A 15,457-nucleotide genomic window follows, 5' to 3' on the forward strand; every position below is an offset into this window, starting at 1 on the left:
ACATCATTCCAGAAAGTTCTGTTGGATAATACTGGACTAGTCACTGCCTCTCCTTCCTTCCATTAATCTTCTTTTGTAGAGACCTTTAGAAATTTTGTGTAAGTAGGCAAATAATTTCAGAATAAGACCCTATTAACTTCATTCAAATTTTAAGTCAAAATTTATGCATTGAGAACTAATATCCTTACAGTAGTTAACCTTCCCACCCAGGGGACGGCATCTCTCCTCCTTCACTTAAATTTCCCTTTATGTCTCCTAATAAGGTAATTACATTTTCTGCAGACAGAGTCCTCCCATCTCTCCAAGTTTATTCCTATTTGATGTGTAAAGCTGTTACTGATGAACTCTCTTTTTGTTCCCTTTGTATTCCAACCAACTTTGTTCTATACAACATAGGAAATTTCCTCCTCCCAGAATTTGAATTCTTTAATATATCAAAAACCCTTGTATACTTTTTAGCATTTGCCACGTTTGGTTTATCATTCTCTCTCTCATTCTGTATGTGTCTGTGTCCTGACATATAGATATATACATCTCTCTATATATGTACAGACACACACACACCATTCCTCTTTATGACCGTATGAGTGTGATTCCTTTTACTTTTATTTATTTTTTAAAAATATTTTATTTATTTATTCATGAGAGACACACACAGAGAGAGAGGCAGAGACACAGGCAGAAGGAGAAGCAGGCTCCATGCAGGGAGCCCCATGTGGGCTCGATCCCGGTTCTCCAGGATCACACCCTGGGTTGAAGGCAGGCACTAAACCACTGAGCCACCCAGGGATTCCTGATTCCTTTTAAAATAACATTCAAGGTTCATATTAAATCACTCCATGTCTTGTAATGTCCACAGAAAACCGAGGATGGAGGAACAGAGAGGAAGGCAACCCTCCACCTGGTAATGATAGTGCTGGTGTGTCATCACAGCTCATTCATCCCTGTAGGCCTTGGTGCCATTCATGCTGTCTTGTGAGCAGATTGTGTGTTTGGTTTTGGTTACACGAGAGGCAGGGACAAGCCAGGTGATTGTGAGCACTGGGGACATGGTGATCGGTTGCTCCTTACCAAGCAGTTGTCTAACCCTTTTCCCCTACCAGCACCCAGCACCCTGTCTTACAGTCACAGGATGGTGGGCTCTGCCCTAAGAGAGTAGCACCACAGGCCACCACCAAGAATCACCCACCTCGACGTATCCCTACATAAAGGCGGGGTCCTTCACAGCTGTGGACCTTAGCGGGAGGTAATCCCTGGGTGATAACATTATGGGAAGATCTTTCCAGAAGCATGTGTCCCAAATAAGTTTCGAATTCTCATGACCAGATTCTGGCTTCCTCTGATGGTGTGCCTCTTTTTCCATTCCTTTCATGTCATAAAGGGGGGCAGGAGTAGGGAGTCATCTTTCTATCAAAGGTCACTGACCTTTTTAGCACATCAGCTAAGAACCACTAATAAAAGCGATTAAACTTATTGATATTTTTGAGGGATTAATAAAATGTCCCATTCACATTTTAAAGTTGAGAAGAGGTTACATAAAATAGTTACAGGTAGCAAAATAGATGTCTGCTGTACTGTTTTGTTTTGAAGCCATTTGGGAAAAAAAGGCCAAGGTGATAATGACGGGAAAGAGGAAAAAGAAGGATATTGATGTGGCAGGAAGATTGAGACCTACGGGGAAAGAAATAAATAGGAAAGAGACTTGTACACACACACACACACACACACACACACACACACACACACACACAGAGTAAGAATGGGAAATGTCCCCTGGGGAGCCTTTATGGAGAGTTCTACAAGAAATTAAAACTATGCTTCATTTGTGCACCTACTGGCCTAATCCCTATCATCTGTCTACGAGTCTATCCACATAGATAACACATTTGATATTGGTCTTGTTGAGCAGCTGAACTCAAAACCTCAGTGTGTTGAACTCAGTGCTTTAAGAGAGTCCACTGCTGGTACACAGGCTTCCTAGTGCATTCTTTGCAGGAGGAAAAATACCTTTCTTTCAAGTCCTAGGGCAAGCGCAGTCCTCCACTCTCCTTAGTTTCAGATTTCTTTATAAAAATGACAGCCAAGGGAAACCAAGTCACAGTGTTACAGACATCAACAAAGAGAAAGACATGTCTTCTCCTAAGACTACTTACAAGGACCAGTTAACCAGATTTCCCACGATGAGCAACACCATCCTGTCCTGGTGAGAAAACATCAAATGAGAGACTGCGCTGTACCGCTTTTCTTTTCACCATAGGGGAGGCATCAATTACAGGAAAACAACTGTCTGGTGGAAGAGTTTCCTTGGTTCTAAGAGAGTAGTTAGTGCCCACAGTCAGACCCTAATCCCCTACGAGAACAAATGGCAAGACCTATTCAGTCTGAGGACCATGAACAGACATGAGTTTATTAAAGAAAATGTGAATAAAGTAGGACTTGTAGTATTTTTCCCACAGGCACCCGGGACCCATGTCCTGGTCAGTAGGTTGGTGGTGCATGCAGGTGACTTGGGAGGTAAAAGCATCTGCCGCGGGGGTTCCCCTGCAAAGTGCTACTTGGTGGGCCATGAGGCAGCTCTTGGGACTCAGCTGTGAGGTGCTGGTTTCCTACCATTACTCTGGCTCCAAGGAAGCCCTGCAACTCCCAGACTCCCAGTCTCTAAACAGCCTCAAAACAAAAGATATTGGTAGTGGGGAAAATAGGAAAGGTCCATCTCAAAGGAAAATTCCTCTGCTGGAGATTAATTCACAATCTGGTCCTGCACCTTTGTGTATCACTTAAAACTCTTAGGTGGTATCTGATAACACTTTAATTTGCATGGTCTCGTTGACTATTTAAAAGTGGTGATTCTCTTTGTGGGTGATCCATCCGGTTTGGAGAAAATATTTTTGTTTGAAAAAATTAATTCATCTCTTAGAAAGGCTAAGACGTTGACACCATCAAACATCAGTGAGGAAGTGAAACAACAGGAACTCTCATTCATTGCTGGTGGGAATGCAAAATGGTACAGCCACTTTGGTAGATAGTTTGACGGTTTGTTAGAAAACTATACTTATGCAATATGATCTGGAAACTGCACTTCTCGGCATTTATTCAAAGCAGTTTAAAACGTGTGCCCACACAAACACAGGCACATACATTTTTTTTTAAGTAGGCCTCATGCCCAGCACAGAGCTCAGTGCAGGGCTTGAACTCATGGCCGAGAGATCAAGACCAGAGCTGATATCAAGAGTCAGATGCTCAACCAACTAAGCCACCCAGGCACCCCTGCACATAATTTTATTTTATAGCAGCTTTATTTGTAATTGCCAAATTACGAATTGTCCTTCAGCAGATGAATGTATAAGCAAAATGCAGTAGTACATCCAGACAGTGGAATAGTATTTAGTGCTAAAAAAAAAAAAAATGAGCTACCAAGCCATGAAAAGACACAGGGACATCTTGAATGCATATTATTAAGTGAAAGAAGCTAATCTGAAAAGGCTAAATTCTATATTATTCCACCTATCTGACATTCTGGAAAAGGCAAGACTATGGGGACAGTATAAGGATCAGTGGTTGCTGGGCATTGGGGAGAAGGGAGTGTGGGAAGAATAGGGGGTGCACAGAGGATTTTTAGGGCAAGGAAACTACTTTGTATGATACTAAAATGGTGAATACTGTTATTATAAATTTGTCAAAATGCAAAGACTGTACAACAGCAGGAGTCAACTGTAAACTTCGGACCTGGAGGGATTACGAAGTGTTAATGTAGACTCATTGACTGTAATGAATGTACCGCTCTGGTTGGGGGTTCTGATAGTGGGAGAAGCTGTGCATGTGGTGGGGAAGGGATTGATGGGAAATCCCTATATTTTCTGCTCAATTTTTTTGAGCAGAAAAAAAACTGCTGTAAAAAAACTGCTGTAAAAAAATAGTCTATTAGGAAACAAAAGATAGCGTCCATCATTTAATGTAAACAAACAAACAAAACATTAATTGCTCCTCATGGCTCACAGATAAGACATGCTTCCCACTCAAAATACTTACGGGTCCTCCTGGATTTTTAAGTTCTCATGTGAATAAAACCCGTTAGCCTCAATCCCCTCAATTTTTAGTGCCTATAGCTCCTGCCCATGCTCTAGAGGGCTAAAACACTCTCCTATTCCTGTATGTAAGCATTCTTTGATCAGAAGCTGTCAGCAGGTACTCCGTGAACTCCTGGGTGCCAGGCCCGAACAGCAGCACTAGCTCTGGCCACCGTACTCTGTAAAGGGCAGGGCAGTGGCTCATAGGACGTATGTGGCCTTCCTGAGCCGGCAAGCCAACATATAGCTGGGACCAGGGCCCCAATCCCTCTGCTCAGTGTAGGAATGTAGATATATTGAAAACAATGATGGCAAATTTTTAGGACTTTGTATTTCAACCATTGAGTAATAACCACAATTTTGAAAAAATATTCTTGCTCACTGTGAAAATCAGTGTATAAAAATCAGACAAATGTATAATGTAGAAATTATAATCATGAAATTATAAATGTGAGATGTATAATTACATTAAAATTAAAATTAATAATTTATGATTATTATTTATTATTATTATGAAAATTTATAATTAAAATGATAAATTGCGAAATGTATAATTTCGTAAATTCTTCACGAAAGCAACTGGAGCGACAGATGCCCCAGTGAGCTTGGGACAGGCCTGGTTTATGCCTGCTGTCCTGGTGCGATTATTGTGTGAGTGGCCCTTTCACTTCCACAAGTGAAATAATCGGATTTCTTTGGATGATTTTATATAGGGATGCCCGGCCTTGATCCTTCCCCAAGGCCATGGTCACTGTTTTGTGGCTTTCTATGTATACACACACATATTTTTTCTTCACACGCTAGCAACATTTCATGTAGAAAAATAGATCTATCACAGCTTGTTTTTTTGGTTTTGTTTTGTTTTTTCATGCGCGAGAAGAAGAGTAAGTAACAAGCTTCTTCCCCCTAGCTGGACCTCAGCCACCTGGGCCATCTGGCTCTCTTGAGTTAGGGAACCTGAGCGTCTGGCCCGAGCCTGCCCCTCCTGCTGCCCCCTTCCTCTCTGGGAGAAGGCCAAGGCACACAGGAGCACGCACGTACCATATACAGCAGCCGGCTGCACTGCTGCACGAAGTCCGTGTAGAACACCAGAGCGGCCCGTCGAAAAATCCCCAAATCTGTTGATGACACAATCGCATGGTGAGGCTGAGCCAGAGGTAGCACAAAATACTCCCATACGGCCCAAGCGTTTAGGGTCAAGATGATGCCGTCTTCACTTTATAAAAATGATGCTTTGTACCCAACAGGTCAGCAATAAAGGTTTGCTTTTTTAAAAAATGGGCTGTCCCATGAGGCTGCAGAAAGGCAAGTGAGGTGGACACAAGGAACAAGCACTTAGGCAACAATCTGGGCGGCTGGCCAGCCCTTCCGTGGGCTCCTTCAGCTGAGATTCCCTCTGGGTATCCTTTACTCCGGTGGTGTTTCCTGCGGAGCAGAGCTGGGCTGGTGCCCCTGGAACTGCCTTCAGACATCTGGTCTCTCTAGACGCTGGGGAATCTCAGCTCGGAAAAATTCTATTCTACTTTTCTCTGGTTATAAGTCAGTCAAAACTGAACCAGGGGGGACTGAGGTCTACTAAGCACGATCAGAAAGTCTAAAATTGTACCGAAACTGTAATCAAAGGGACGTAAGTGAAGATGGAGAGAAAAAGAGGATTTTTCAAAGCAATCCTTCAAAGGCATAGTACGAAATGCAGCAGGTGTGGGGTGCAGCTGTTATGCCAACAGAGTGAGGGGCACGGGGGGGCTGCCTTTCTATGGACCGTCTACCCAGCAGACATCACAGGCCAGGCTGGGGTCTGCCCAGAGCAAGCGGTCCAGCCAGGGGGAACCCCAGCTCGGCTGTGAATGCTATTCCTCTTCGTGTCTACTCTTGGGGTCAACATAACAGACTCCCCTCAAGCAGATATAGGGAGGGATGGAGGAGGGAGCCATGGGTCCACGCAACAGCCCCTCAGAGGTGCAGGCCAGGCAGGGCTGGAGTGTATCCCTGCCTCTGAGCCCCTCTGCCCCTCCCCCCCCAAGCCAATCCTGCCCAGCCTGGAAGGGGAACGTTCAGGAGCAGAACTGACAGGTCACTTGGTTAAGAAAACAGCCTCGGGCCCTGGGAAGGGTGGCCAGACATTACCTGTCTCAGACACGTCTGAATCAGTGGGAAGCAGAGAAGAAATGAGAAAAGAAAATGATATAAGAAGGGAGTCAAACAAGTAAACCGCTGGTCATTTTATTTTTCTCTTAATACGATGACTTTCATTTTATTTTCTAATTAAAAAAATAATGTTTATTCATCATAAAGAACAAAAGATTCTTTCCACCTGTCTCTCACAACATTCGATGTCAACTACTCCTCGAATTGGGAACCGGAAGTCTGTCTGTCCCTATCTCCTTGGGGCACCACTGGCAACTTCAGTCCATCCTGTCTCATCACAGGCCCTGCCACCCTTTGCTTGGGCTCTCTGGTGCACAGTCATGATCTGGGCAGGTGGCTCATATGTCCGCCTATGGAATGCTCTGCTCCATCACTTCTGCCTTTCCTGTGGCCACATTTATTTTCAGGTGTGGCCCTGAGGGGCCCACAGGGGTGTCTGTCATCCTAGGAAGCAGAGGCAGCTTATAACATGAGAGCCCATGGTGTTGGCTCTGTGTGTTGGCTGAGCCACTGTCCACTAACCCAACTTCCTGCCTTTGGACTAAATTTAGATGTGATCATTGTCACCATAGAACAGCACATTTTCCTTTTGATGCTGGCAAATCTGTGACCACTTGGGGAAGACCCTGGGTAAAGAAATTGAAAATACTCGGTTATGCTATGCGCTGGCTGTCTTCCATTTCTCCTTGCCACATCTCTGTCCTGTACCATGCCCCCGGGAGGCCGAGTGAGTGGATCTGCTCACTCTCCAGGGATTTGGACAATGGGAAACCACAGCAGGGGACTGGAAGGGCACAGAAAGGAGAGTGAGCTCGGAGTACTTATCCACCTGGTGACCTCCCTGGGAGGTTGCCTCAGACTCCCCGTGTCTGTCAACTAAAGGTCACTGCTCCTTTCAGAGTGACTGCCTCTCCTTCCACGTTTTGGTCACCACTCCCTCTCTGTCCTTTGGGCTAATGGATAGAAAGCTTCTCTGCTCCTGACCCCAGGTTGCCAGCTACCACTTTCATGCTCCTCTACCCTGACCTTGCCCTATGAATGGTCCCTCTGTGACTAAATCCTCCATCTTCGTGTGTGACATCTTTTTCCTGTTGAAACCACCCCTCCAGACTATTACATGGTCCTAATAGAATACATTACATTTTTCCTTTTTAAGAAAGTAAACTAATCCAGTATGGCAAAATTGTATGGGGCAAAAGTTGTATAAATATACTAAGAGCTCCTTTATGTATAATTAACGGTCACCGCTGTTACACATATCTATATTCAAGTTTATTTTTCTAACTCTGGGAGAACCTGGCAACAGCCAGAACAACTGTGCTTCAAATTATTTTCCTTTTCAAGGCTGACGTTTTTTGTGTTTAAATATTTTATTTATTTATTCATGAGAGACAGAAAGAGAGGCAGAGACATAGGCAGAGGGAGAAGCAGGCTCCCCATTGGAAGCCCGATGCAGGACTTGATCCCAGGACCCCAGGATCCCAGGGTAGCTGAGCTGAAGGCAGATGCTCAACCACTGAGCCACCCAGGTGCCCCTTCAAGTTGACGTTGTATGATGACTTCACTCACCTTTGAGTCTGGGGGTTGGGGCATGACCAGAGCACCACACCAAATGCTCTACACAACCAGTTAATGCTTCCAATGGGCAACTTGAAGATGCATGGGCTGTGTTAATGCCAAGGACAAATCTACTGACTGTGCCCAAGGGGAAAGCTAAACTGCCCAAATAAGAAATTGTTTTATTCAGTTTTCTGATCTTAAAGCTACTTGTTTATGTAAAATCATACTTAGACCTGGCCATATTTTAAAGGCCCTTACTCCCCAGTGAGTAAGGAGTCTGCCGGGTGAGGGAACTACTCCTTCTCCTTCTGGGCCACATTCTGAATTCCCAGACCCCAGAGTTCCCTGCCCAGATGGACTGGAGTCTGCTCACAGAGCCTGCAGAGCCCCTTCCTCAGTCTACCTTCCTGAGGGCAGATGGCACTGCTAGAGTGGACATCTCTATGGGCAAGGAATGGCCAACTGAATGTTGGGCAAGAATGTTCATGTACATACCTGTGAGACCCCTTAAGATGCAGGACAGAGCCAGAGTGGAAAGAAAAGAGGGTCAGGGGCTGAGGACCAGCTCTCCTATACATCTGTGTTCTGGAGTGTTCTTCTGAGGAACTGGCAATTTTAAATTTGAACCTGGACCTTCCAGGTTATAATGAAGCATATTTTATTTATCAGTTTGTGGTCGTCCTTGCTTCCTCCTTTCTTCCCTCCCTCCCTCTCTTCCTTCTATGTATTTAAGAGTTTCTTTTAGTCTGCTTTACAACTTTAAAATTTTTATACACACAATATGTGGGTTTTTATTTACAATCTTGCTTTGGACTCTGCAAATATTAGGGATGGGCCTATGTTTGTATATAATTATTTTTCTTGAAATACACAAAAGAATATTTAAGTCTGACTGCCTGGCTCTTAAAAGGACTGGGGAAATTTAAATGCTCTAAAACGACTCAAATCTGTTCGCACATGTAACAACTGGCAGCAGCAGATCAGAAGCTGAATTCCATGGAGCACTCAGTGCTCCGATGTGATATGTTCACATTGCTGGGGGTTGGAAGGAGTTCAGCAGGTATCCTGCCTGTTAAGATGGATAAGTCTCAAAACATTCCAGTCTCAGATTTGGGGAACAATATACAGTTCATTCTTGACAACCGCTTAGCCTGCTCAGAGAAATGCTCCCTTCAGATGCTACAAACTGAAAACTCTTTCTGTAGGTGGAACGAGTGGCGTGATGACTGACACCATTCCTCAAACACACTTTCAAAGTTCTGCTAGGTATAAGGCACCGGGATTTGGAGCTGGAGGTCTGCCTCAGTCTGAGGTATGGCAAACTTAGCTTCCTGGTTGAAAAGAGAATTAGTGGCAATAAATAGCTCATTGTATCCTCTACAGGAGACTCAGAGCACGTATTCATGTTGACCAGCAACACTTCCGTTTAGGGTAAGCAAAGACAATGCTTCCTCGGGGTAAGTTCATCAGTGTGTTTAGTATAAAGTAACAGGTGACTCACCTATCTTGAAACGACCCATGTAGTAGATCTGGGTGCTGAGGGCCAGAGACGCCAGGATATGAATTGCAGAGAAGATGACCCAGAACCACAGGTCATTTTTTCCAAACACCTAGGGGTGAAGATGGAAGATACCTTTATCTGGTTTTTTTCCCACCTAACTGATGAAAATCATTCCGTCTCTATGTATGCATAGAGTCAAAAACCAAGCTGTGCATGCATTCGGGTTCCCCCCAACTTTTGTGAGCTCACAGGGATCCCACTGCACAAAAACGAATGGCTACCTGGCCAAATGAAGATGGGAGAGGGAAGGAACGGGGAAGGCACTGGACAACAACAGGGAAGGGGCAACAGGTCTGGGGCTGGGGGCTAACACTCTTCAAATAACTGCACACAACCGACGTGTGTCCCTGCAGATTTAGCAAGTAGTGTCTACTAAATGTCTCTTCTCTCTCTTCTCTCTCTTTTGCATTAGCTTGTACATCTCTATGCCAATCCCATGGCAGTCAGGTCCTAGCTTGACAGTGAAACTCTCCAGGGGTAGTTTTACAGGTGCCTAGAACATTATTAGAGATGACTAGCTAATTAAGCCAATAAAATACCATGAATCGACCCACGATGGCCCTGGTATCAGGAACCAAGGATTGTGATCAATTCAAAACTGTTCCCATGAGGTCCAACAAACAAACAAACAAACAACAAAAAACCTCCCCAGGGGGCACGTTTGGAGAGCCGGGCTGGGGGCCGTGGGGAGGGACGCACCACTCCGAGGACGGTGAGTGTGATGACCACTGCGAAGGAGGCGTAGGCCGAGTAGGCGCTGGCATTGATGTCAGGGTGACGGGTTTGGTAGAGCTTCAGCATGCACAGGCCCGCGATCATGTACATGAAGGAGGTGTCTGAGGGCACACAGGAGGAGCCGAAACAGTCAGGATCCGGTAGGCCACAGTTTCTCTTTGGCCTGGGAACCCCCTGCCTTCAGGCCCTGGAGTAGTTGCTGCCCTCAGTGTGGAGACCTCCACCATGGCAGGCTCTGCAGGCACATCCCACACCCCACATGTACACACTTCTAAATCCCTCCAAGGCTGCTCCTAGCTCATAGAAGAAAAGCATCTGATGACTTGATAAATAACTATCCCCACTCGCAGGGGAATTTGGGTTTAAATGCTGGTGTTAAGCAGCTATAACAGGAGCCCATACTGGTGACAGTTAGGGCACTGTGACAATCAAAAGAATCCTAGGTGAGTGTGGAAGGGTCTTATTAGCATCCTGAAATATAACCACACTGATTGCTGCTCATCTATAGCTTTATAGCCTAGGGATGGAAAACAGCTGGAAACTAAATGTGGCTTAGCTGCATGAGAGGTATGGAAATGCTAATTAAAACAACCAGGCAGAGTGAAATAAGTCAATTGGAGAAGGACAAACATTATATGGTCTCATTCATTTGGGGAATATAAAACATAGTGACAGGGAATAAAGGGTAAAGGAGAAAAAATGAGTGGGAAATATCAGAAAGGGAGACTCCAAACTCTGGGAAACGAACTAGGGGTGGGGGAAGGGAGGTGGGCGGGGGGTGGGGGTGACTTGGTGACGGGCACTGAGGGGGGCACTTGATGGGATGAGCACTGGGTGTTAGTTATTCTATATGTTGGCAAATTGAACGCCAATAAAAAATAAATTTACCAAAAAATAAAATAAAAAATAAAACAACCAGGCAATGTCCCGTATTACTCAAGAATGTAGCAAAACATTTGAATGACAATAACACCTTAGTGATGATGTAGGGAAATGGGAACTCTCAGGCAATTAGCAGGAGTGGGAATTAATAATATGTAGAAATCTGGATGTTTTTGGTCAAATGGGAGATGCATAAGCCAGGCAACTCCAAAATTCTACTTCTAGGTGTCCCAGGGAACCCCTCTCACGTGGGCGCAAAGAGAAGTATGTAAGGGTGTTCACTGCAGCAGTGTCTGCAGCAGCAACATCCTAGAAACATCTGAATAGTGTTTGATAGAGGGACTGATAAATGTAGTCTCATATTTTTATTATAGAAGATGACAATGCTTAAAAATGAGTGAACTGTATGTCCTCGATTCAATATTGATAAATCTTGAGAACATGATGGCTGAAAAAAAAGTTACAGAACATAGTGTGATAAGTAAATATCAACTCACTACAAATGTAGTAAAATTATAAAAACAAACAAATATCAAATTTGTTATAGCTGTTGCCTCTGGGGAAGGAGGCAGGGGAATAAGTTTGGAAAGCAGTTCAAAGAACCTCACCTTTATCACAGCATTTTATTTCTTAAAAGGTAGATTTAAGGCAAATATTTTAAAAATGTTGGCATTTGTTCGGCAGGGTGACTCATACTGTTCTCTGTAATTTTTTCTATTAAAAATGTTTCTAATTTAACAAAAATTAAACCTGACAGAGAATTTCTGTGATGTTCTGGGTTCACGGACAGAGGTTGGAGCACAAATATAAAAATGACTGTTTCCAAAATTTGTATCCTCGCGTGTGGAGGTCACTGTTAATTGCCTACTACCAGCATCAGCTCTTCCCTCCCTCCTCCCTGACCGCGGATCAGTACTAACTCAAATATCTTAGCCCCATTTTCAATTCAGAAATGCATGCCTTTCCAGCCTATTTGTTTAAGCAAAGCTAATTCCAACCCCTGGTTCCATGAATGGGTCTCATTGGTCTAAAGGTAATCCCCCTCTTTTGCTGCCATGATTGCCAACCCAAGCTTGAGCCAACCAGCATCTAGGGAATAATTCTGGAATGGGCTCAGGACTATTGTAACTACTGAGGTGTGGAATTATATTATGGGGGGGGGGGTTGACAAAGAACTTTCTTTGCTCTTAAATGAAGGCTCCTGGAAACCAGCTTGCTGCAGCCACCAAACATCATGAAGTAGAGACAGGAAGCCAGGACCTGCTGTAGCTACTTTTGCCATCATGAGTTTCCTAAAAGCCTGAGGATAAACATCAGCCTAAAGGCTGAGGACAACACTAGGGATCACAGAGAACTGGACCCAGAGCCATCTATTAAGTCAGCTGCAAGCTTTTTATACCTTTGTATTTTCAGAAGGCAAGCCGATAACTGTCCTTATTATTTGGCCCAGTTGGACCAGGCTTTCTATTATTTTCAACCCAAAGCAGTCTAGTTGCTAAGTTAGGCCAAATTATACTAAGGGAACTTACCAGATGTCTGTTGGTGGACATTATCTGCCTTGCTGCCTAACACTTAGCCCAATGCCCACCTGCAGATCTAACCATGGGATCATCATTCAATGTTGAGGCTTTTCTAGTCTGAAAGGTGGTCAGAGAGAAAAGATGGTACAACATGTGGAAACTAGGCCCTGTTAGGAGGTGCCCTCAAATCACTTTAGTTCACATAACATTTAGCTCACATATCATTTAACTCTTGCATGCATTTGGGGAGGGTCCCAGGACAAGACTCCTATAACTCAAATCTGTGTGATTGATGAAAATTCTAATTACCGAATTGGAAGTTGGAGTAATTAGGGCAGACATGGTAACAAGCACTGAGCACTCCTTCCATCATCAATGCGATGCCCATTGCATAGAAAACACCAAAGTGTTTAGGAATCCCATACTCCTGAAAGCGGAGAAAGTGTGGTCAGTGGAGAGACACCAATTGGTGATAGAGCCATAGAATCTGGAAACCCAAGCTTCTGGCCTCCTGTTGTTCATTACACACAATCCAACACCACACCATCAAGCCACATGTCCCTCCCCTTGGCAGATACTGTTTGGAACCATGACCCTTCCCAGCATCCATGTCTGATTTACCCGCCCACTCCTCACCATGGCAAAGATGTCCTTGGCTTCCAGGGCTCTGCGATGGAGAATGTCCCGGCGCAAGACTATTAGCAGGAAAAGGAAACCCAGGAGCACGTGGCCCAGGTTACTGAGAATGTTGTTGAAGGCACTGTGGGATGAGAGGGAAACCATGAGAGTGGCCAGGCGATCCCAGAGATTCAGAGAAGGAATGAATGAATGTACGAATGAGTACTCTAATCATTCCATGTTTTCTGCCCAGCCCAGCCTTTTCATCAGACTTAAGGACTGGTAAGTCATCAGAGATCATCTTTAACCTTACTCCTTTATTTTAGGATGCCTAGCCTGTGATAATGTGTCTGTTTCTTCTCTGAGATGCCTGACTGGCTTCCCTAACACTTACTCAATCCTCTCTTATCCCGATGGCTCTGGCATGAAATGAATCCTGGGAAACAGTTGCTCCAAAGATGGGCAGTTTGGCCAAGAGTTTCAGCTACACTGTGACAGGGAATTCTCATAGACGGACCCTCATAGACGGACCCATGCTATGTGTGTTGATATTCAGCTTTGTAACTGTGAAGTGTCAGGTGGTCATAGCCAGCTGCTTTATTTCAGGAAACTGAGGCTGGTTTAATTCTGGAACAAGGAGCCTGGCTTCCAACTGCCAGGTGAATGCTCTTTCCATTTTTCCATGTTCTGGTGGGTAGAGCATGGCCTTGGAGGCAGCAGGCCAGGTTCTGGTCCTGACATCACTAACAGTGGAGGGACTTGCCAAAAGTCCTTCCTTTCTATGCCTTAGCATCTTCATCTGAAAATGGGAGTAAGGATAATGCTATTTATTTAATGGGGTTGTTTAGTGGCTTAACATATGAGCATCTCATGCCCATGGAAGAGTGTTATCACAGCTAGGACCTGATATTTTATTTTATTTTTTTTAAAAGAATTTATTTATTTATTCACAAGAGACACAGAGAGAGAGGCAGAGACACAGGCAGAGGGAGAAGCAGGCTCCATGTGGGGGACCCGACGTGGGACCCGATCCCAGGATTCCAGGATCACACCCTGGGCCAAAGGCAGGCTCCAAACCGCTGAGCCACCCAGGGATCCCCTAGGACCTGATATTTTAAAAAACAACCCTGCCCTCTTCTCAGCTGGTTACTCTTAGGAATGTTTCGTGAGGCCCCTATATAGGAATGAGAGGCGCATATCTGGTCTCAAAACTTCTTGATTTCATCCCTCTTTACCCTTGACTGGGGTAGTTTTCCATGGCTGTCTTTAGTATTTTTAAAAACAGACATCGCATCTCACAGAAAGGAATCTCTAAATGCCTCCTGGGCAGCCAGAGGACCGGGCTCACCTCAGGACACCCAAGGGGTGAGCACAGAGGAAGTTGTAGTAGCAGATATCCTGATTGCCAGTGACATTCGCCACCTGCAAAATCAAGAGTGAGAAGAGGAGATGCAGAGTTTCTCCATCTGCTGAGCTCAGCCTGAAATCACAAAAGACAGGCACTGCACACATTGATTTCCCACATAACCAGTGTTCCTTCTCAGCAGGGACGGGTCATTGTCTGCCACCTTCATATAGCACAGGCTTATCAGAACTGTCATGATATGTTCTATTTTCTAGATGCATTTGGGAGGGTATGGAGCTGTCCCATTCTGTGTGTGGAAGTGATAACCACAGGACAAGGAGACCTGAAGAAGTAAGTGTTCGGTTTTCCATATTTATTGCCATCTCTATCATTAAGAACCTTCCTAGACCATAGCACAGCTCTATCTTCTGACAGGGCCCTGAGGTACTCAGAGAATATTGGGATTATAAGCAGTGTGCCCAAACCTTATAAAAGTCCTTATTCTCATTGCATAATAAGTATGGAATTGGCTAAATATTGGCTAAATGGTGCCATAAGACCATTGGCCTTCAAACTTGGCTGTACATTAGAATTGCTGGGGGTTTAATTAATACTGATGCCTGGTTCTACTCTCAGAAACTTGGATCTAATTTGGTATAGGATACAGCCTGGACACTGGGATTTAAAAGCTCCCCAGGTGATTTTGATGCACAGTAGTTTGAGAGTCACTGCATTAGAAACACCGTCACCCTCATGCTTTTAAAGTAGGCTTTCTGTATGTAATAAATGCTAGAGAAGGTCATTATGTGATCTAGACCCTAGGGTTCTCTGAAGGAGCAATGAGGATTCTCAGGCTGCTTTAATTATCTCAGTTCATTTGTTTTTACTTTATTTTTGTTCTTTTTTAGAAGATTTTATTTATTTACTCATGAGAGACACAGAGAGGCAGAGACACAGGCAGAGGGAGAAGCAGGCTCCCCGTGGGCCCGATGCCGGACTCAGTCCCTAGACCCGGAATCAC

At 44.5% G+C, this 15,457-nt stretch overlaps 1 protein-coding gene across 2 annotated transcripts in view; it reads right to left on the reverse strand.

Annotated features, from left to right (window-relative positions):
• SIDT1 (SID1 transmembrane family member 1) overlaps positions 1-15,457 on the reverse strand; it is a 95,497-nt gene that overhangs the window by 5,690 nt on the left and 74,350 nt on the right. Inside the window, exons 15-22 of one of the 2 annotated variants that reach the window (XM_041750719.1) lie at positions 14,440-14,513; positions 13,110-13,233; positions 12,783-12,900; positions 10,036-10,172; positions 9,277-9,385; positions 6,195-6,209; positions 5,109-5,185; positions 2,154-2,200 (exon numbers count right to left, since the gene is read on the reverse strand). In XM_041750719.1, the coding sequence (XP_041606653.1) occupies positions 2,154-2,200; positions 5,109-5,185; positions 6,195-6,209; positions 9,277-9,385; positions 10,036-10,172; positions 12,783-12,900; positions 13,110-13,233; positions 14,440-14,513 (701 nt within the window). The remainder of the gene's footprint in view (positions 1-2,153; positions 2,201-5,108; positions 5,186-6,194; positions 6,210-9,276; positions 9,386-10,035; positions 10,173-12,782; positions 12,901-13,109; positions 13,234-14,439; positions 14,514-15,457) is intronic. The other variant, XM_041750794.1, reaches the window with a different exon arrangement.

The sequence above is a fragment of the Vulpes lagopus genome, chromosome 1, assembly GCF_018345385.1.
Source record: "Vulpes lagopus strain Blue_001 chromosome 1, ASM1834538v1, whole genome shotgun sequence".
NCBI lineage: Eukaryota > Metazoa > Chordata > Mammalia > Carnivora > Canidae > Vulpes > Vulpes lagopus.